Source organism: Triticum aestivum, chromosome 6A (genome assembly GCF_018294505.1).
Source record: "Triticum aestivum cultivar Chinese Spring chromosome 6A, IWGSC CS RefSeq v2.1, whole genome shotgun sequence".
Lineage (NCBI taxonomy): Eukaryota > Viridiplantae > Streptophyta > Magnoliopsida > Poales > Poaceae > Triticum > Triticum aestivum.
Window position 1 is genome coordinate 48,556,009 of NC_057809.1, and position 20,703 is coordinate 48,576,711.

A 20,703-nucleotide genomic window follows, 5' to 3' on the forward strand; every position below is an offset into this window, starting at 1 on the left:
GTAGAAAAAATGTATTGGTAAGCCGGGTTTCATCAAGTCAACGCACGCACTTGGAAACAAGGTCACTGGCGATGTGATTTTTCTTACATTGTCCTTCTCTAAATATTCAGAAATAGGACTTTAATTACAATATTGTAGAATCATGAATAGATCAATCCAATTTGTTCGGGGTCCCTTGTTCATGATGTGTAAGTAGTACTATATGTGTTTGGAGTGGTGGCTACCTCTACATTTTACAAGTGTCGTCGACGGCAGACGAGCACACTGCGCACCACACCCCAGCCATTATACAAGTCCTAATTATTTCCATGGGCAGTGTATGCTGCCAATTCGCCGGCAAGAAGAGTATTGGCACAACTAATTTTGTTGATTCAGTCAAATGGAAGCTGGATCCTGCTGCCTGGTTTACCTGCTTCCAAACTTCCATGGACATAAGTCAGGGGAGCTTTTGCCATCTGGCCGCCCGGCGAACAAAACAAGCTAGCGAATGGAGGAGTTTGGCCAAGTCTACCTTCTGAAAAGCACAGTACAAAAATGGCCCTACTCCTTTTTCTTTGGATGGAGGGGAAAAAAGAGTCACGGACGGGTGCAGAACACGGCCACTGATTCAGGATGAGTTCATGATCATGAGCAGGGCTATTGCACACCGCGATCCGCTTCAGTTGGGCAAATCCTCCTTACATAACCCAACTACATCCGCAGACCGCAGGTACTTTTTGTTCGAAATTACCACTACCTAGGAGTATTTGATTACAGATTTTCTTCTTCTTGCCTCGGCGAGCCGCCGTCCAAGCAAATCCTCCTTCACCATATCCGGATTGTCAATTCCGACAAAGAATTGAGCACACTCTAGCGTTGGAATTCTGAAATCAATGACGCGCCTCCTTCGCGTAACAGCACCTCCGTGTCAGATGGGCAGCGCTGTCTTGCTCCTGATCACACAGGCGGCAAACGCCGTTGTGCGGCACGCCACTCAAATTAGCATGAATTGGCCCAGCCGCACCTTCGAACTGATCCGCTGCAACCCTCGTATCCTTAACCGACAACTTCTGTACCGTGCCAGCCTCAAAATTTCCCGCACCAAAAAAAGAGCATCCCCGTCCAATCAATGGTCCTTCCTGAGAATGGCCAAGCTGCCATTCCCAAGGGAGATGGGGGTGCGGCAGGAAAAGAGCCCAACGGCTCGACTGAACATCTTTGGCGCGCACACTCGCTTCCAATTCACAAGGTGGTTAGGAAATAGGTAGCAGTTGCAGTCACCAGCTCACCGTCCAGTTAGCACCAGTCTTCCAGTCCTGTTGAGATGTTGCTCTTTACATGGCGAGAGCTTGCCGGTAGCCTAGTCAAGCACAGCTGGCTGTAGCTCGGCTTTCCGAACCCTACAGGCAAACCCAGATACCCATGGCCAGTAAGCTTGCACTCCACCAAAATCACACAGCATATGAGATAAATCGATACCATCACAGGAAGTAGGATAAACCACACTCTTCACATCTTAGTTCTCGGCCTGGATGCATCACCAAACGTCTTCAAGATGGCCTGGACAGCAGCAAAATCTTCCGGCCAAGGATTATCTGTATTTAAGAAGTAAAAACCGGACTGTTTAACTGTGCAAACAACCAAAAACTTACGACTCGGAAACACGGTCTTCATATCTGCGCAAGGCATGCATGTGTATTCAGTGCCAGAAATCCAAAGGCGAGAAGCAATTTCTTGCATAATTCGAATCTAGACATGCAGACAGTCAAACAAAAAATGAAAAGGCCTTCTAGTATTAATATATTTTTCTGTCATTTATATATTAAGATTGCAAGCTCAACAGAAATTTTCACAGCATTTCATCTACAAGATTATAGCAGCTTGACATTTACAAAGCACTGTTAAAATTCTTCAACCATACTAAAACTTTCAGGTATATTTCGACAACATAGAAACGAAGAGTACACAGGAAGTGTCGCCTACAACTTTTAGAGTTGAATTGAATGGCCATTAGTTTGCTCACTATTTTTATCCTCTTTTCCTGTAGTGCTCTGCAGCAGAATCTTCTGGGCAACTCCAGCTTCAGACAATTAACATGGCTTTCCTGCCACTGCTAGTTGTCGCAGTCATGTTGCACCTAGCCTCTACATCAGCGCAGTCTGGCCCCGGATGCAAAACACAATGTGGTGATGTCGACATCCCTTATCCGTTTGGTATTGGTATTGGTACTGGCTGTGCTATTAGAGACTTTGAGATCATCTGCAGGAGGACTGCTAATGGAATCTACAAGCCATTCTTGTTCGTTCGGAATGTGGAGGTTCTAAGCATCTCAGTGCCCCTCGGTCAAGTCCGAGTTTTATCCGACATCTCGACATACTGCTACAATACAAGTACAAGATCAATGGTACAGAAAGCTTGGTCCCTTGACTTCTCACGAAGCCCGTACCGCTTCTCCTATCTACACAACAAGCTCATAGTTATTGGATGCAACACGCTCGCATACATCAACAACTTGGGAAGCAGTGCAAGGTATACGACAGCATGCGCAGCAGTGTGTGAGAGCCCGGCAGCACTGACAAACGGTTCTTGTGTTGGCGCAGGCTGCTGCCAAAATGATATACCAAAGGATCTAAGGGGCTATATGTTCACATTTTATGATGTTTACAATAATTCCAACAGTACGCTTTTCAACCCATGTAGCTACGCCGCCATGGTGGAGACAGAGACATTTAGTTTCAGCTCGGACTTCATAACCACTACAAGGTTCAATGATACTGACGATGGGCGGAAGCCACTGGTGCTGGACTGGGTGGTCGGAAATGCAACTTGTGAAGTGGCCAGAGACATGCCTTCTTACGCGTGCCATAGCAGGAACAGCATGTGTGTGAACTCGACTAACGGCCAAGGGTATCTATGCAACTGCACCGACGGATATGAAGGGAACCCTTACCTCTTTGACGGATGCAGAGGCAAGTTCATTTCTTTACTTGATCCCTGTTCATCTTTAGATCATGTGCAATCCTTTTATGAGGAGTAATAGTTAAGGGAAATATCATTACTTGCTGTCTGTCCTGATTTTGATGCCTGGAAATACTTGAGTTTACAATCTGTTTTGCCTTTTTTTTCATCTATAGTTTAGATCTAGTTAGGGCATTTACCTCATTTTTTCTCTATACAATGTAATTTATCTTTACTTTGGTGGAAGAATGGCAAACGTTACACTCATTATGCCATTTGAAATTTGTATTTGTCAATACACATATGCTGATTTTTCCATGCATTACTATTCAATCAATCACTTGACCCCAAATAATTTGGTTCTTTGTTGCTGCAGATGTCAATGAATGTGAGAAGAATTCAAGTATATGCCCGAAGTCTGCAACATGCCACAACACTATTGGAGGGTATTATTGTTCATGTTCTCCAGGCAGAAAGTTTGTAACGGAAACAAAGTCTTGTAACCCAGACATCACCCTAATCATAGGTAAACCACTAGATGTTTTTAGCATTTGCTTTCTTGTGTAGAAAACAATGGCCAACAGTACGTAAAGATATTAATGACATTTAGCAAAAGAGGGCCCAAATAGTAGAACTACCACTGCCCAGGCAAGCACATAGTTGATGTGTCTCCTTGTGTTGGGCGTGCAACAAGTCTATCCGAGGAAGCTTTAAAATAAATAAATGAAATGAGGAAAATTGACAAAAACTCAAAAAGTGAATCCAGAAACAAGCATCCGTGATTTTTTTTAGAAGGTATAATTATATTGCATCACTACCGTTTAGTCCACTTTATCACAGCAATTTTTTTCTATGCTTTTTAGTATGTACATTGTGGGATCAATTTGACTAACAGAAACACCTTTCATGTTGATTTCTACAGGCATTAGCATTGGCGTTGTCATTCTAGTCATTATCATCTTCTGCATACGTGTAATATTTGAGAGAAGAAAGCTTGCGAATGTCAAAAAACAGTATTTTCAGCAGCACGGAGGGATGCTATTGTTTGAGAAGATGAAATCAGATCAGGGACTTTCATTTACAGTGTTTACTGAAGCAGAACTGAAACAAGCAACAAATAAATTTGACGAAAACCAGATTCTTGGACATGGAGGCAATGGCACTGTGTACAAGGGAATAATTAAGGATATCACTGAAGTGGCAATTAAAAGGTGTGCATTGGTTGATGATAGGCAGAAGAAGGAATTTGGCAAAGAAATGTTGATTCTTTCCCATATCAATCACAAGAACATTGTCAAGCTATTGGGATGTTGCCTTGAGGTGGAGGTCCCCATGCTAGTATATGAGTTCATCCCAAAAGGAACATTGTTTGATCTTATTCACGGCAAGAACAGTAAACCGCATCTCCCTTTCAGTTCTCCTCTAAGGATCGTCAATGAGGCAGCTGAGGGGCTTGCATTTTTACATTCCTACGCAAACCCACCAATTCTACATGGTGATGTGAAAACCTCTAACATCCTTCTTGATGAGAATTACATGGCAAAGGTGTCAGATTTTGGGGCTTCTATAATAGCACCAATTGACAAAGCCCAGTTCGTCACAATGGTTCAAGGGACATGTGGTTATCTGGACCCTGAATATATGCAGACATGTTGCTTGACAGACAAAAGCGACGTTTATAGCTTCGGTGTTGTTCTTCTAGAGATCCTAACAGGGGAGGAGCCACTGAAACTTGAAGGTCCTGAGATATGCCGGAGCCTGTCGTCGAGTTTCCTGCTGGCTATGAAGGGGAACAAGCTTGATAATATGCTCGACAATCAAATAAAAGATCATGAGAATATGGAGTTGATTGTAGGGGTAGCAGATCTAGCTAGGCAATGCTTGGAAATGTGCAGTGACAATAGGCCCTCGATGAAAGAGGTATCTGAGGAGCTTAGCAGATTAAGGAAGTTTTCGAGGCATCCTTGGATACAGCGTGATACTGAGAGAGATAGCTTTCTCGGTCTGATTGAAACAGAACAAAGCTCTGAGTGCACAGAGAAGGATGAAAGAATGCCCATAAATCCAAGCAGTTTTTACCTTATGAGGTGAACGAAAACACAGCGAATTTTATGCTTTGGCACTTTCATTGTTCATTTAACCTTCTCCGCGTTTAGCTGTATGTTGCATTTTAGTGTAAGACTCTCTTGGACCCTTGGGTATTACATAGAGACACCATAATTTAGCAAGAATAAATGTATCGTGGTACAAAATGTGGACACATTCAGTGCTAGCCATTTGAACTTGTGCGAGCTTTATAGAAGTTTCCAAAATCACTAGAAGATCAGTGGAGGACTGGGTGTGAAAATGTGATCGAGTTTGGTATTGAAACTGTGCGATTACGTCAAGTGATTTACTTTTCCTTTTTCAGGAAAGTTCACTGATTTACTCGGTCGTGTGGGCTGGGCTCACTCACTTGGTTGGATGTTCCATTTTTCATGAGAATACATACATCACTTGCTAGATTCTTTTATTTTCACCATTATATTTCAGGACACGATGTATTATAGGCCCCTAACCTACATTTGGCCTCTATAAACACATAATAAGATAAGAAAGACATAGGATAACAAAATGCAGAGACATACTTCAGTTGTGCCATAAGTCTAACACACACACCCTCGCTTGTTTTCTGAGGCAGGGAGCTTCTTTGCGTCACCCTACAGCCGCCGGCCGGCCGGGGATATGTCTTGTAATAAGGATGATGCCATGTCCATGAGTTCAAGTCCCTGCATGGATGTCCTGAACGGGATCCCGTCCTGAACTCCTGATGAACAAAAGAAAATTGTTAGGATGCTGGCTGAAGAACCATTACGTGGTCTATTTGAAAAAATGTAGAAGTAGAATGATGTAACAAAATAAAGTTCAGCAACCTGAGTATGAACTTGGAGCTGTTCTTTTTCGAAAGCCGTTGGATCCCCATCGCACGGTGGAAAATAGAAGAATACGTTGAGAGGAATCTTATAGCTGATGATTCTATCTATAGAAACAAAAGTTAGACAAAGAAAAGGAACAGAAAAGGTGGCTCAATCATAAGTCTATAATCATCATTTTGAGAACATGTCAGGTGACCCAGCATTCTCAATGAGAAGTTCTCCGTGCAAATAGAAGATTAGCCAATGCTAGATTTTGACGCAATTGATCATATTCAGTGTTCAAAATGTACTGTTCTCATAAACTTGGCATATATACTTCTCTAAGTTGCACGGCGACACAGAAATAGAAGTACAAATACATATAAAGATTAATCTTGGACATGAGATTTCTAACTGTTACTACTCTAGAAGCACAGAGGCACAGATAAACAATAACAGTGATTAGATCTCTAGCGTGGAAGGCTGGCACTCAGACGCTGTGACGATCGCTGTTGGCTATCTTGCCGATCGTAGGGGTGGATCATGAGCTTCCTTCCTGATGCGGACATCTCTGCCACAGTTGCACCCACCGCGACATCAGTTATTTCATCTGGACCTATGACTAGAGCACGAGCGAGACAGATAAATGACCAGGTACTATCGCTTCTTTGTACATATGATTTAACTAATGAAAATATTATATTACACTCATGTTTGGATTTACTTGTACTCAGGAACGAAGGTGTTGGAGAGATAAGGAGGAAAAGCCGCATGCAGATGGAAGATAAAAAATGTTGCACGTTGATTCCACAAGCAGCAACACTATTGACATGCAAGAAGGTACCTAGCCACGTACGTGCTGAAGTGCAAAAGGAGGAGAAGGAGTATTAGGCTTCCTGGACCGGAGAAGGCCACGTCCGCGTGCAGCCCATACCGTCAACAGCTAAACAAGGAAATAAACTACATGTGAGCCGGCTCATGATTCTGATTTCTTTCGAGTCGTAGCCGACCAGGATTCGTCTACGCGCAGGCGGCCGTACTCAAATAAATAGTTAGCTACTGTTAGGTTTAGATTTTGGGTTTTATTGTATTGTTTAGCCATCGCTACAATTCGCATCTACGAGACGTGTAGGACTACCGCCTTGTCAGATCCACAGTGGAACCCCAATTTTTTCATCTAGTTCGTGTGCTCAGTTTATTATCCGCAATTTCAGTTGCAATTCACCTTTGTTCTTGCTGGTTCTTCGGTTGCTTGCAGGAACTCGAACCTCGTTGTTCAGGTTGATCGTGCCTACGGCAAGGTCAATAACCATCGGAGATTGGTTTAGCGATTGTCGAGGCGTATCGTCGGGTACGGTATAGCCAGATCGTCAAGGTCAAAATCCACCAAATCGATAATTATCCCCACTCTCATCGAAAGATCGGGCCGCCGTCACATTAAGTGGTATCAGTTTTCAGGTTCATCGGTGAGAGATTTACAGTTTTATTAGATTAGTTATTTTCTGTCCCATAGACCCACAACAAAGCCAAAAAAAATTAGATTAGCTCATCCATCACACCTACCTTTTTAGCCTTTAGCAGTTTTTGCATCTAGTATTTGCATCGTTGAATTTTTGGTTACATTCATCCTAGAATTAGTGCTGGTTTAGATTGGTTAGGGTGTAAAATTATCTACTAGATCAATTTGTTTTTGTCCACCCACATAATCCCTTCCGCTCGTTCACGATCAAAAAAATAAATAAATATTGCGATCGATTGTTTCCGATTCTTATTACTTCCGGACGCCCTTGTTTTTCTTTGCTATATTTTTATCAGTCGATGATTTGATCGCACAAAATCACCGCCGCATAGCAGCAGCTTACGGCCAGACAGACAATCATCCGTGTCTGATACCGTACGTCCGCACATCCATCCACGCGCTTGCTTTGCTAGAGCCCGCCAGCGCCGCTTCACCACACGCACCACGCCAGGCATCCAAATCTCTTTGTCTGCCTCCACACGCGCCACAACCAACACTCTCCACCAGCAGCCTATTGTTTCTGTGCATTAGTACTACTAGTTTTAGGTAATCTCAACACCGGTGCACGTATAGCTAGCTCTCGTAGCACCTTTGTCCAGTAGCCTTGCTTTGTGTCCCTGACGTCTGCTAGCAACCGGCCTAAAAAAAAGAGAAAAAAAAGAAAAAAAAAGAAAAAAAAGAGTGAAAAAAATCAAAAGAAAAGTTAAAAGAAAAAGTTGCAAAAAAAAAAATCAGGCCGGCTAGCATCTGTTTTGGGCTGATATTTTCTTTTCTGGACATTATTTTACTGCTACAGTGTTCATCGCCGCGTCATTTATCATCTGCTTTCGAGCTTTATTATACACGGCATTTATACCTCACTTATATCTAGCTACTTAGAGCTATCATATTTTTCATCGGTTTCCACTCACTTGTTTCAGTATCTAGGCTTAGATTGTTTTATCTCTTAATAGTCGACTGCCAGCACTAGTTAGGAGTTTGAGCAATTATTCAGCTTGCATTACTTTTTCACTAGTAGAAAACAGGGCTTTCGTCCAGGCCAGTTTAGCCCATTAGTCCCGGTTCAATCCAGAACCGGGACTAATGTGAGCATTTATCCCGGTTCGTGCGGCTAAGGCATTAGTCCCGGTTCACCTGTGCCCTTTAGTCCCGGTTCGTGCCTCAAACCGGGACTAAAGGGTGCGATGCCCATTAGTCCCGGTTCATGCCTCAAACCGGGACTAAAGAGTAGACCTTTAGTCCCGGTTTGAGGCACGAACCGGGACTAATGGGGTTGAGACCTTTAGTCCCGGTTCATGCCACGAACCGGTACTAAAGGTCCCATTTTCAAACTCTACCCCCCCCCCTGTGGATCGCCTTTTCAATTTTAAAAAAAATAAAAGAAAATGATGAAAATGTCAAAAAAATAAAAGAAAATAAGTTTCCCATGTGACATGTGGTCTAGTTGTTGGGAAAATTTGCAAATGTAAATTTCGACTTTATTTGCAAAATCTCTCTGGAATTTGTAAATATGGGCATAACTTTTGCATACTAACTCGGATGAAAAAGTTTTTTATATGAAAAATCATCTACTCGAAAAGTTGCATCCAAATTTAACGGGGGGAACCCCGTTAAACATTTTCAAAATCCTCAAAAACATAACAGAAAAAAAGTTACGGGGCTTTTAAGATCTAGAGTGGAAAAAATCGAAAAAATTTTAAACTGTGGTCAAACAATGGTCAAACCATGGTCAAACTAATTATTCTAGAATATTAGTGTTACTAAATAATTTGTTCAGTTATTTTGAATTTTGGTCAAATCTGGTCAACCTGTGGTCAAACTATGGTCAAACAATGGTCAAACTATGGTCAAAACATGGTCAAACCATGGTCAAACTAATTATTCTAGAATATTAGTGTTACTAAATAATTTGTTCAGTTATTTTGAATTTAGGTCAAATCTGGTCAAACTGTGGTCAAACTGTGGTCAAACTATGGTCAAACCATGGTCAAACTAATTATTCAAAATAACTATTGTTTTCTAAATAATTATTGTTTTTGAAAACAATAGTTTGAAACTCAAACAGTGAAATGTGTCAATTCATGCTCAAGCAAAATTCCTGAGGGTTAATAGGATTGACATCTTACTATTGTCAGGAAAACAACAAGTGCAGACTTGGAAACGAGGGAGAATAGAACTCGAAAGTTAAGCGTGCTCAGGCTGGGGGAGTGGGAGGATGGGTGACCGTTCGGGAAGTTAGGTGATTTGGAATGATGAGGGTGACTAGAGAAGAGGATAAATTGAGCAGTGATGAGGGGTGCTGATTAGAGATTAGGGGTTAAAATAATTCAGAAATTTGAAAATAAAAAATTATTAAAAAAAAATTTCAAATTTTTTTTTCATAAAATTTCCATTAGTCCCGGTTGGTGTTACCAACCGGGACTAAAGGTGGAGCCCCACGTGGCCGCGGCCTTTAGTCCCGGTTCTGGATTGAACCGGGACTAAAGGGGGGAGGCATTAGTACCGACCCTTTAGTCCCGGTTCACCAACCGGGACTAAAGGCCCTTACCAACCGGGACAATAGGCCCTTATTCTACTAGTGTTTGCTTAATTGTGCCACATATTGTGAGTTGAGGAAACCTTCACCAAGCTCCACTTCCTATATCGTATCTTGTTCGGTCCCTTGGTAATCGCTATATCAATCTTTTGATCACTTTTGACATCGCCAACGGCCGACAACCATTGCAGCATGGTAAGAACTGGTAAGAGCTTGGTAATTGCTCGAGAGTTGAGAGACATTTTCCACCGCCTCACTATAGTTACTGTAGGAGCAATATACTTGTGATTTTGTTCTTGTTCCGTCCTAACCATGGCAGGTGACGAAGACAACATGAAAGCCACGGTGGCACGCCTTGAGGAGGATGTGCATGCATACACAGAGCGGTTCACATCGTTCGAGGGCGCACTTGATAAGCGTCTCAAGTCGATCGAGGATAGCAATGAGACGGTCACCCAAACACTTGCATCTATTATGAAACGTCTTGATGCCCAGGATGCCCGTCTAGGTGCCGCCTCCACTTCCGCTCCGCATCTTCCAGCCACCAACACAGGTCTGCAACGAGCTCGTCGGGTCCTCCCAGGAGACCCGGGGCACCCTCTTTCATACACCGATGCCGTCGACCAGCCCCGTCCTCGCAACGCCAACTCGATAGCCGACGACATCCAAGATGACAACTATGATGGTGATTCTGAGGATCCTGATGCAGTTAATGATAACAATGATCGTGATCATCGTCGACTACGCAATAATCAACAAGGTATGGGACAACACCAGCGTCCTCAGGTACGTGGCCATGACGATTCTTTGGGTAGAATTAAATTTGTCATGCCTCCTTTTGATGGGAAATATGATCCAGATGTTTATCTTGACTGGGAATTACTAGTTGATCAAAATTTTGCTTGCCATGATTTTCCTGATGATAAAAGAGTTAGGGATGCAACTAGTGAGTTTAGTGATTTTTCTTTTGTTTGGTGGAGAGCACATTGTCGTAAACATCCTAATAATATTCATGCCACTTGGGAAGCTTTGAAATTAGTAATGCGTCACCGTTTTGTTCATGGATATTATGAACGTGACTTGCTAAATAAACTACAACGGTTGAACCAAGGATCTAAATCTGTGGAAGACTATTATCAAGAATTGCAAATGGGCATGTTACGTTGTGGTTTAGTTGAGACTGAGGAAGCCGCTATGGCTAGGTTCTTGGGTGGATTGAATAGAGAAATTTATGACATACTTGCTTATAAAGATTATCATTCAATGACCCGTTTATTCCATCTTGCTATACATGCTGAACATGAAGTGCAGGGTCGTTCCAGACTGCGTCCTAATTTTTCTGCAGGTCGTACTTCCACATGGGCGTCGCGCACTCCTGCTGCCCCGTCCACTCGCACCTCTACAACAGCACCTGCAACCTCTCGACTGGGGCCTTCTTCATCAACTTCAGCATCACACACTTCGGCACCACTGAAAAGTACTACACAAATTCCAACAAAAAGTTCATCGTCATCGTCCGCTTCCTCCAAAAGAACAAAGGATATCCAATGCCACACTTGCAAGGGATTTGGCCATGTCATGAAGGAGTGTCCTAATAAGCGTGTATTGATCATTCGTGAAGACGGCGAGTACGACTCTGCTAGTGATTTTGATGAAGACACATATGCCTTGCTTGCTACACATGAAGACGATGACACAAGACCGGAGCAAGAGGAAGAACATGTGACCGCTGACGACGCCGATAAGTACATGAGTCTTATATCACATCGTGTACTTAGTGCTCAGATTGTCAAAGCAAAGAAGGATCAACGTCACAACCTCTTCCACATCAAAGGAGTCGTCAAGGAGCGTTCCGTTCGCATAATCATTGATGGAGGGAGTTGTAACAATTTAGCAAGCATTGACATGGTGGAGAAGCTCTCCCTACCTTCGCGACAACATCCACAACCATACTACATTCAATGGTTTAATGATGGTGGAAAGGTAAAGGTAACACGCATGGTGAGAGTTCCTTTTTCTTTAGGTTCATACCATGACACTATTGATTGCGATATTGTGCCTATGCAAGCTTGTTCTATGTTACTAGGAAGGCCATGGCAATATGATAAACAATGTTTACATAATGGTAGAACTAATCAGTACACTCTCACACATAAAGGAAAGAAAATCATTCTACACCCTATGTCTCCTGAGCAAATTTTAAAAGATGATCTTGCTAGGGCTAGTAGAAACACAAATATTGAGCATACTCAATCTGAAAATCAGAAAGTTGTTGATGAGTTAGAACAATTTAATAAGCTGCACAAATCTGATCCTAGCACATCTAAAGAAATTAAATTGAAAGGTGTATCTTTCTTAGCTACACGTGCTGAAATTTTTGAGTTAGATGCTCATACTGATGAATGTTATGCTCTTATTTGCAAAGAAGTTTTGTTTTCATTTGAGGATATGCCTTCTTCTTTGCCTCCTGTTGTCGCTAACCTTTTGCAGGAGTATCATGATGTTTTTCCAAAGGAAGTACCACCGGGGCTGCCACCTATGAGAGGAATTGAACATCAAATTGACTTGATCCCTGGCGCCTCATTACCCAACCGTGTGCCGTACCGGACTAATCCAGAGGAGACTAAGGAGATTCAGCGACAAGTTCAAGAACTACTTGAAAAAGGTTACATTCGTGAATCCCTTAGTCCATGTGCTGTACCAATTTTACTTGTTCCTAAAAAAGACGGTACTTCGCGTATGTGTGTTGATTGTAGAGCCATCAATAATATTACAATTCGATATCGTCATCCTATTCCTAGATTAGATGACATGCTTGATGAACTCAGTGGCTCAGTTGTGTTTTCTAAAGTGGACTTGCGTAGTGGCTACCATCAAATTCGTATGAAACTAGGTGATGAATGGAAAACTGCTTTCAAAACTAAATTTGGTTTATATGAGTGGTTAGTTATGCCTTTTGGATTGACTAATGCACCTAGTACTTTCATGAGACTAATGAATGAAGTTTTGCGAGCTTTTATTGGACGATTTGTGGTAGTATATTTCGATGATATTTTGATTTATAGCAAGTCACTAGAGGAACACTTAGACCATTTGCGTGCTGTTTTTTCTGCTCTGCGTGCTGCACGTTTATTTGGTAATATCGAGAAGTGCACTTTTTGCACGGATCGAGTCGCTTTTCTTGGCTATGTTGTGACAGCGCAGGGAATTGAAGTTGATAAAGCCAAGGTTGAAGCGATCCAGAGTTGGCCGACCCCTAACTCGGTCACACAGGTACGAAGTTTTCTCGGACTTGCTAGCTTCTACCAGCGGTTCGTGAAGGATTTTAGCACCATCGCAGCACCGCTCAATGAACTCACAAAGAAAAATGTGCCATTTGTTTGGAGCGACGCACAAGAGGAAGCCTTCACTATTCTTAAAGATAAGCTTACACACACCCCTTTGCTGCAATTACCTGATTTCAATAAGATGTTTGAATTAGAATGTGATGCTAGCGGCATTGGTTTAGGTGGTGTTCTATTGCAAGAAGGCAAACCAGTAGCATACTTTAGTGAAAAACTCAGTGGGCCTAGTTTGAATTATTCCACATATGATAAAGAACTTTATGCACTAGTTCGGACTTTGGAGACATGGCAACATTATTTATGGCCTAAGGAGTTTGTCATACATTCTGATCATGAATCACTCAAGCATATTAGAAGTCAAAGCAAACTGAACCATAGACATGCAAAATGGGTTGAATTTATTGAATCTTTTCCTTATGTTATTAAGCACAAGAAAGGGAAGGAGAATGTTATTGCCGATGCATTGTCTAGACGCTATACCATGTTATCACAACTTGACTTCAAAATTTTTGGACTTGAAACTATAAAAGAGCAATACGCTAATGATGTCGATTTTAAAGATATATTGCTCAATTGCAGAGAGGGTAGAACTTGGAACAAGTTCGTCATTAATGACGGATTTGTTTTTCGCGCTAACAAGCTATGCATCCCAGATAGCTCTATTCGTCTTTTGTTGTTACAGGAGGCGCATGGAGGAGGACTTATGGGACATTTTGGCGTCAAGAAGACAGAAGACATCCTTGCTAGTCATTTCTTCTGGCCAAAAATGAGAAGGGATGTGGAGAGATATGTTGCACGCTGCACGACATGCCAAAAAGCTAAGTCACGATTGAACCCACATGGTTTATATATGCCTCTTCCTGTTCCTAGCACTCCTTGGGAAGATATATCTATGGACTTTGTATTAGGACTGCCTAGAACACGACGGGGGAGAGATAGTATATTTGTTGTTGTCGATAGATTCTCTAAGATGGCACATTTTATACCTTGTCATAAAAGTGACGATGCTACTCACATTGCTGATTTGTTCTTTCGAGAAGTAGTTCGTTTACATGGTGTGCCAAATACAATTGTTTCTGATCGTGACACAAAATTCCTTAGCCACTTTTGGAGGGTGTTGTGGACAAAATTGGGGACTAAGCTTTTATTTAGTACTACATGTCATCCTCAAACTGATGGTCAAACTGAAGTGGTTAATCGAACATTGTCTACTATGCTTAGGGCTGTTTTGAAAAAGAACTTAAAAATGTGGGAAGAATGTCTACCTCATGTAGAGTTTGCTTATAATCGTTCAGTTCATTCTACCACAAAGTTATGCCCTTTTGAGATTGTTTATGGATTTATACCTCGTGCGCCTATTGATTTATTACCTATTCCATCTTCGGAGAAGGTAAACCTTGATGCTAAAGAACGTGCTGAGCTAGTATTGAAAATGCATGAGATGACTAAGAAAAATATTGAACGCATGAATGCCAAGTATAAACTTGCTGGTAGTCAGGGTAGGAAAAGTCTTGTGTTTGAACCAGGTGATTTAGTATGGTTACATTTGCGAAAAGACCGTTTCCCTGATTTACGAAAGTCAAAATTAATGCCTCGTGCAGATGGACCTTTTAAGGTGATAGAAAAAATTAATGAGAAGGCGTATAAGCTTGATCTGCCTGCAGAATTTCGGGTTAGTCCCACATTTAATGTTGCAGACTTAAAACCTTATTTGGGAGAGCATGAAGAGGTACCGTCGAGGGCGACTTCGATTCAAGAAGGGGGGATGATGCGGACATCTCTGCCACAGTTGCACCCACCGCGACATCAGTTATTCCATCTGGACCTATGACTAGAGCACGAGCGAGACAGATAAATGACCAGGTACTATCACTCCTTTGTACATATGATTTAACTAATGAGAATATTATATTACACTCATGTTTGGATTTACTTGTACTCAGGAACGAAGGTGTTGGAGAGATAAGGAGGAAAAGCCGCATGCAGATGGAAGATGAAAAATGTTGCACGTTGATTCCACAAGTAGCAACACCATTGACATGCAAGAAGGTACCTAGCCACGTACGTGCTGAAGTGCAAAAGGAGGAGAAGGAGTATTAGGCTTCCTGGACCGGAGAAGGCCACGTCCGCGTGCAGCCCATACCGTCAACAGCTAAACAAGGAAATAAACTACATGTGGGCCGGCTCATGATTCTGATTTCTTTCAAGTCGTAGCCAACCAGGATTCGTCTACGCGCAGGCGGCCGTACTCAAATAAATAGTTAGCTACTGTTAGGTTTAGATCTTGGGTTTTATTGTATTGTCTAGCCATCGCTATAATTCGCATCTACGAGACGTGTAGGACTACCGCCTTGTCAGATCCACAGTGGAACCCCAACTTTTTCATCTAGTTCGTGTGCTTAGTTTATTATCCGCAATTTCAGTTGCAATTCACCTTTGTTCTTGCTGGTTCTTCGGTTGCTTGCAGGAACTCGAACCTCGTTGTTCAGGTTGATTGTGCCTACGGCAAGGTCAATAACCATCGGAGATTGGTTTAGCGATTGTCGAGGCGTATCGTCGGGTACGGTATAGCCGGATCGTCAAGGTCAAAATTCACCAAATCGATAATTATCCCCACTCTCATCGAAAGATCGGGCCGCTGTCACATCACTTCCGCACGACGGATCATCAGACGCCCGATCATCAAAACTCGGCTATTTAGCTTCTGCTCAGATCCAGCTTTGGATGCGAGCTATTTCCATCTTAATAATCCGTGACCCGACAGACTTCGAGAGCACATGGAGAAGGAAAAAGGAGGAGCTGCTGAAGTTGGATGCATGCACAAACTAGAGAGTGTGCCAGCGTCCGAACATGGACGAGGTGCTCCCGGTCCTCCAACCCAAGACATAACAACCACCACGTCAACAACGCAAGCCTACAAATCAAGAATTTATTAATCCAGAGATCAAGTCCCTGATCTCTGTGATTGTGAAAGTGCTTTTCGTTCATGGGGTAGTAGAAGAGGAGCGAACGGCGGCGACGACAATCCACGCTCGCGCCCATGGAAAAGGAGAGGACCAACGGCAGCTGCGCTGGCGATCCGCGCTCGTGCCCATGGGACAGCAGAGGAGTTGCGGCGGGCAACATCCGCAATCCATACTTATGTCCGGACAACACAAGAAGAGTGGGAAGGTATCGCAAGGATAGAGAGAAAATTATAGGATAGTAATACCCCCACTAACTGAGGACCAAGAGAGTGCGCGAGGTGGTCCATCGGTAGAATATTTAATCTGAGACATTAGTTTGTGTGAAAGATACCGTCAAATGTGATCAATTGACGTCCCTAGTAATTCTATATATATCTTTTTGATGTGCCTATAGGGGATTTCATGTTTGCTCTTTTAATAATAGGACAGATTTAGATAGCGTAGGCAGTAGATACACACTCGTGGGAGGAAAAAAAAGATACAAAAGGCTATCTTTAGTGTAACTTTGGGCCGATCCATTTCCACATTTCATTTTGGGCTGCTGCTGCTTCGACTCCACCGACCACATCCCGCGTCCGCCTGCCCCCGCAGCCCTCCTCCCTGCCCCGCGCCTCCGCCGTCTGCAAGCACTGGCGCCTCCTCGTCCCCGACCCAGGATTCTCCCGCCGCTTCCGCATCCACCACCGCCGCAGCCCTCCCCTCCTCGGTTTCTTCCGCAGAAATGACGCCCTGTCCTTCGTAGTTCGTACCCACTCTCGACGCCCCGGATTGTGTTTCCCCCGGTCGTTTCTCCTTGCAGCGCGGCGACGGCGACCAGTTCATGTCCCTCGGATGCCGCCATGGCCTGGTGCTCGTCTCCAACAAACCTAAGAACCAGATCCTGGTGTGGGACCCCGTCACCGGCGACCAGCACCGCCTTGTGGTGCCCCCGGGGGTTGCGGCACATGCAGAGAAGACAGTGATCAACGGGGCGGTGCTTCGTGCTCGTGCCGCCGGAGATGATGCCCAGCACTTCCAGGTGGTGTTGGCAGTGGCAGACAACGACGACGAGCAACACCATCGTGCTCTGGCCTGTGTTTACTCGTCAGAGACCGGCACATGGGGTGATCTCGTCTCAACACAGCTTCCACCTGATGTTCTAACGAGTGATGCTCCAACCTTGGTTTCTACTGACAAGCCTGCTGTGCTGGTTGGGGATTCCCTCTACTGGAAACTTGCTGGGAATATGGATGGAATCCTCGAGTTTGATTTGGAGAAGCAAAGCCTAGCTGTGATACAGGTGCCGGTGCATATCCTTGAAGAGGGCCAGTACATGTTCTTGATTATGCGGGCAGAGGGTGGTGGCCTTGGTTTACTCACCCAGACAGACTGCAGCATCCAATTGTGGAAGATGAACACTGATTGTGATGGTGTCGCTTCATGGGGGCTTGGAAGAACCATTGAACTGGACAAGCTACTTTCTCTGAATTCTGAGGAGACTGACATGTTGATACCAGGGCTCGAGGAGGAAAATAATGTGGTGTTTGTGTGGACAGATCACATCGTCTTTATGGTCCAGCTTGAGTCAATGAAGTTCAAGAAGCTTTCTGGAACCTACCCCCTTTCTCATTATCATCCATTCAGAAGTGTCTACGCGGCAGGTAAAGCATGTCTTCAGATATTCATTGTAACAAAACCAATTTAATTTTTGATAATTGGTTCATGGCATGTATGGTTCATCCTTTCCTGTTGAGTTAACAAGTTTAAGTAGTGTCATATCACTTGTTCCTTTTGCTGCTTGATGACCTCTTCAACATATAGCGATTGTTTTCTGTAGTAAAAGAAAAATCTGTTAGTGGTATATAATTTGTGTATGTTCTCTGCAGCCAGGCAATGGCCTGCAATTGGTCTATTGTTTAGTTTCACTTCTTTTTGTTGTTCAAGTCAGAGCTTGCAAACTGTCTTCATCTGTTTATTATCATTCACAACTCTTTGCTTACATGTTCAACCGGTCACCTCCTTGCATTGATGGCAGACTGCATCTTTGACGTTTTCTCTAGGCCCTGCTTCTCTTCCTTATGCCTTTAACCACCTCACTTCTCTTTTATTTGCTAATGTTCTATCCCTCTCTACTGGATGTGAATACTTCCGGCTGCCTTCCTGTTCAATCGAACTGCCATGCTTTCAGTTTACCTCCTCCTTGGTACTCCCCCAGTTCCTTCTGATAATGCAGTTTTTTCTCCATCTAGCTCCCAGATGACTCAAAACTCATTACCATTCCCCTCTTTGTGAATATGTTAAGTGGTAACATAATCAATATGTTCTCTTTTGTGTTCTTCATGGACGTATTTTTATGTTTGTGTTACTTCTACTAGTTGCTTCATGCCTTTGATTTGTTTTTCGTGGTTATGGATCTATCGAATTCTAATGCGATTTATATGGTGTTACCTCTACGTAAGTACTCCCTCTGTTCCCAAATATAAGTCTTTCTAGAGATTTTAACAAGTGACTACATACGGAGCAAAATGAGTGAATCTACACTCTAAAATATGTCTACATACATTCGTATATTGTAGTTCATTTAAAATGTCTAAAAAGACTTATATTTAGGAACGGAGGGAGTATTTGATAACCATGCATGATCATTTGCTTCATGCTTCCTTCATATAAACGGGACAACTATATCATTTCACATTGCTGCTTATTTTGGGTCATTATTGTACCTAGTGAACTGATGATTGTCAGAATACTCGAAGAGTATGCTTTCATTAATTTTTGTATTTCTATTTATCCTTTTTCTCAATTTATAGCAGTTTTACGGATGATTGTTCTAGTGCATAGTGCAAGGCAGTTTGCTTAAATATTATTCTCAGCATATCTCTCAGTGTCTATCTAATTTGCATATGTAATCTGCCATGATCCACTAACATGATTTGTCTGGTCCAAGCTATATGTATCAATGCTTTGCCGGCAGTCTATTTTCTGCACTTTTGGTCACTTTAGGTGTTTAAGACTTTATAAACATATGATTGAAATGGCATGACTAACAGATTCACTGTAAACATTGCTTTTGTCACAAATTGTATTTTTACTAACATATTAATATTATCAGTAAACTAGTGGTCAAAGCATTGCTTTGGTTGTTGTGAAGAAAGAATAATGCATCTATTTTGTTCCGAGGGAACTGTGTCTATTAATAAGACAATGCACAATCCCTTGGTTGAGGCTTCTACTACATGAGTTCAATTAAATTTTATTTGTGAGCGACTAGCTAGCTCGTACATTTCTGAAAAGTATGTCTATGAGCTCTAAACTAGATGGTTTTGGTTTGTTGCCACATGAGCCCCTTGCGTGCCCATGATAACAAGGAACATTTCAAATGATTCGATAAGCTAGGATGTCCAGTATTCCCTGTAATGGAGTTATTTGGACCACTGATTTTTTTTTTTGCCTTCACTGAGAACAGAATAACAGATGAAGTCATAAACTTGACAATATATGCTAACAATAAGAGTTGAAGATGTGGTGATAAAAATGAACCGTTCTCCTGTAGCGGTTCTCTGTTTCTAATGTTGGTTTTGTCCGCTGATGCTGACTATTGAGACGGTCTAGTTTCAGAGCATTTGGCATGATTTCCACAGTACCAGTAAAGTTAATGTTTACTGTTTGAGTCATACAAAAAGTTGAGATACATAACATCCACATTTTTTTTCTCTGAATGTATTGAGATACATAATTTTAACTTTGACTGATAAATTGGCTGCTATGCAGGTCTCTAGGATTGAATTCCGGTGGCCAAGATGCAGAAAATGGTTATGGTGCTGTAGGTTCTTCCAATTTCTATGCTGTTCACGGGGTCTATTATGTGCTATACCCATAATTTGGCCCTCTGTGCTGGCCTTTGTAAACTTACCTGTCTATCATCTATGTTCTGTATGAGGACAAGGTGACTTGCTTGGATTAACAATTATTGTTGGGTTACTCTCGCGGTTCATTTGCTTGGTGCCTTTTAAGCAAGCAAGCCCACCTGTCAGTTGTATCTAGGATTGAAGCTTTGGCGCTGCTTCAACAAGCTGAAGCAAGCATATGACAATTAAATAATTGCCTTGTGTTGCATATGACAATGTAAAAGGAAAATGTATGTGTGAGGCGCTCTGTTAGGGGATGGCAACCAGATTATGTGGGCTGGCCATCTACCTCAGTTTCAGTTTAATGGAGTGCATCGGCAGTGTTACTTTGCTTCTATGACCGGCATATTAGGGGCTTAGCCCAGTTAGTTGTGGCACAGTTTATCTTATCGTTATTAGAGGCTTAGCCCAATTATCTTATTAGGAGGATTATATAAACTCGTGTAAGGACCCGTTTTGGGATTAAGTAAGAAGCAATCATATTTGCTCCGCTTCCTTAGGGATCCGGCAGACCTAACCCTAGCCGCCGCCCCTGCTCCCTCGCACGCAATGACGGCGCCCCAGCATAGGCGACCACACTTTCCTCCAGGCCATCCCTTCTTTCACCCCTACAACCTGAG

The 20,703-nt window shown here is 42.7% G+C and overlaps 2 protein-coding genes across 2 annotated transcripts; both read left to right on the plus strand.

Annotated features, from left to right (window-relative positions):
- The first annotated feature begins 2,074 nt into the window (after positions 1 to 2,074).
- LOC123130222 (wall-associated receptor kinase 5-like) lies at positions 2,075 to 5,029 on the plus strand. Its single transcript, XM_044550174.1, has 3 exons — positions 2,075 to 2,975; positions 3,314 to 3,463; positions 3,860 to 5,029. The coding sequence occupies exons 1-3, from the start codon at positions 2,075 to 2,077 to the stop codon at positions 5,026 to 5,028; spliced, it is 2,220 nt and encodes a 739-aa protein (XP_044406109.1). The 3' UTR covers position 5,029.
- A 5,169-nt stretch (positions 5,030 to 10,198) lies between these two features.
- On the plus strand, positions 10,199 to 19,954 carry LOC123129414 (uncharacterized). Its single transcript, XM_044549590.1, is given in 7 exon segments — positions 10,199 to 10,336; positions 10,596 to 10,672; positions 11,232 to 11,461; positions 11,508 to 11,869; positions 16,695 to 16,931; positions 16,933 to 17,836; positions 19,947 to 19,954. Coding segments are annotated over 7 exon segments (1,956 nt in total).
- The last annotated feature ends 749 nt before the right edge of the window (positions 19,955 to 20,703 follow it).

Bases quoted from the DNA above. Each gene is read 5' to 3' on its own strand.
- LOC123130222 (XM_044550174.1), top strand. From the start codon at position 2,075: ATGGCTTTCCTGCCACTGCTAGTTGTCGCAGTCATGTTGCACCTAGCC. The intron at 2,976-3,313 runs GTTCATCTTTAG...TTGTTGCTGCAG, and splicing joins CATTTCTTTACTTGATCCCT to ATGTCAATGAATGTGAGAAG. The intron at 3,464-3,859 runs GTAAACCACTAG...TGATTTCTACAG, and splicing joins AGACATCACCCTAATCATAG to GCATTAGCATTGGCGTTGTC.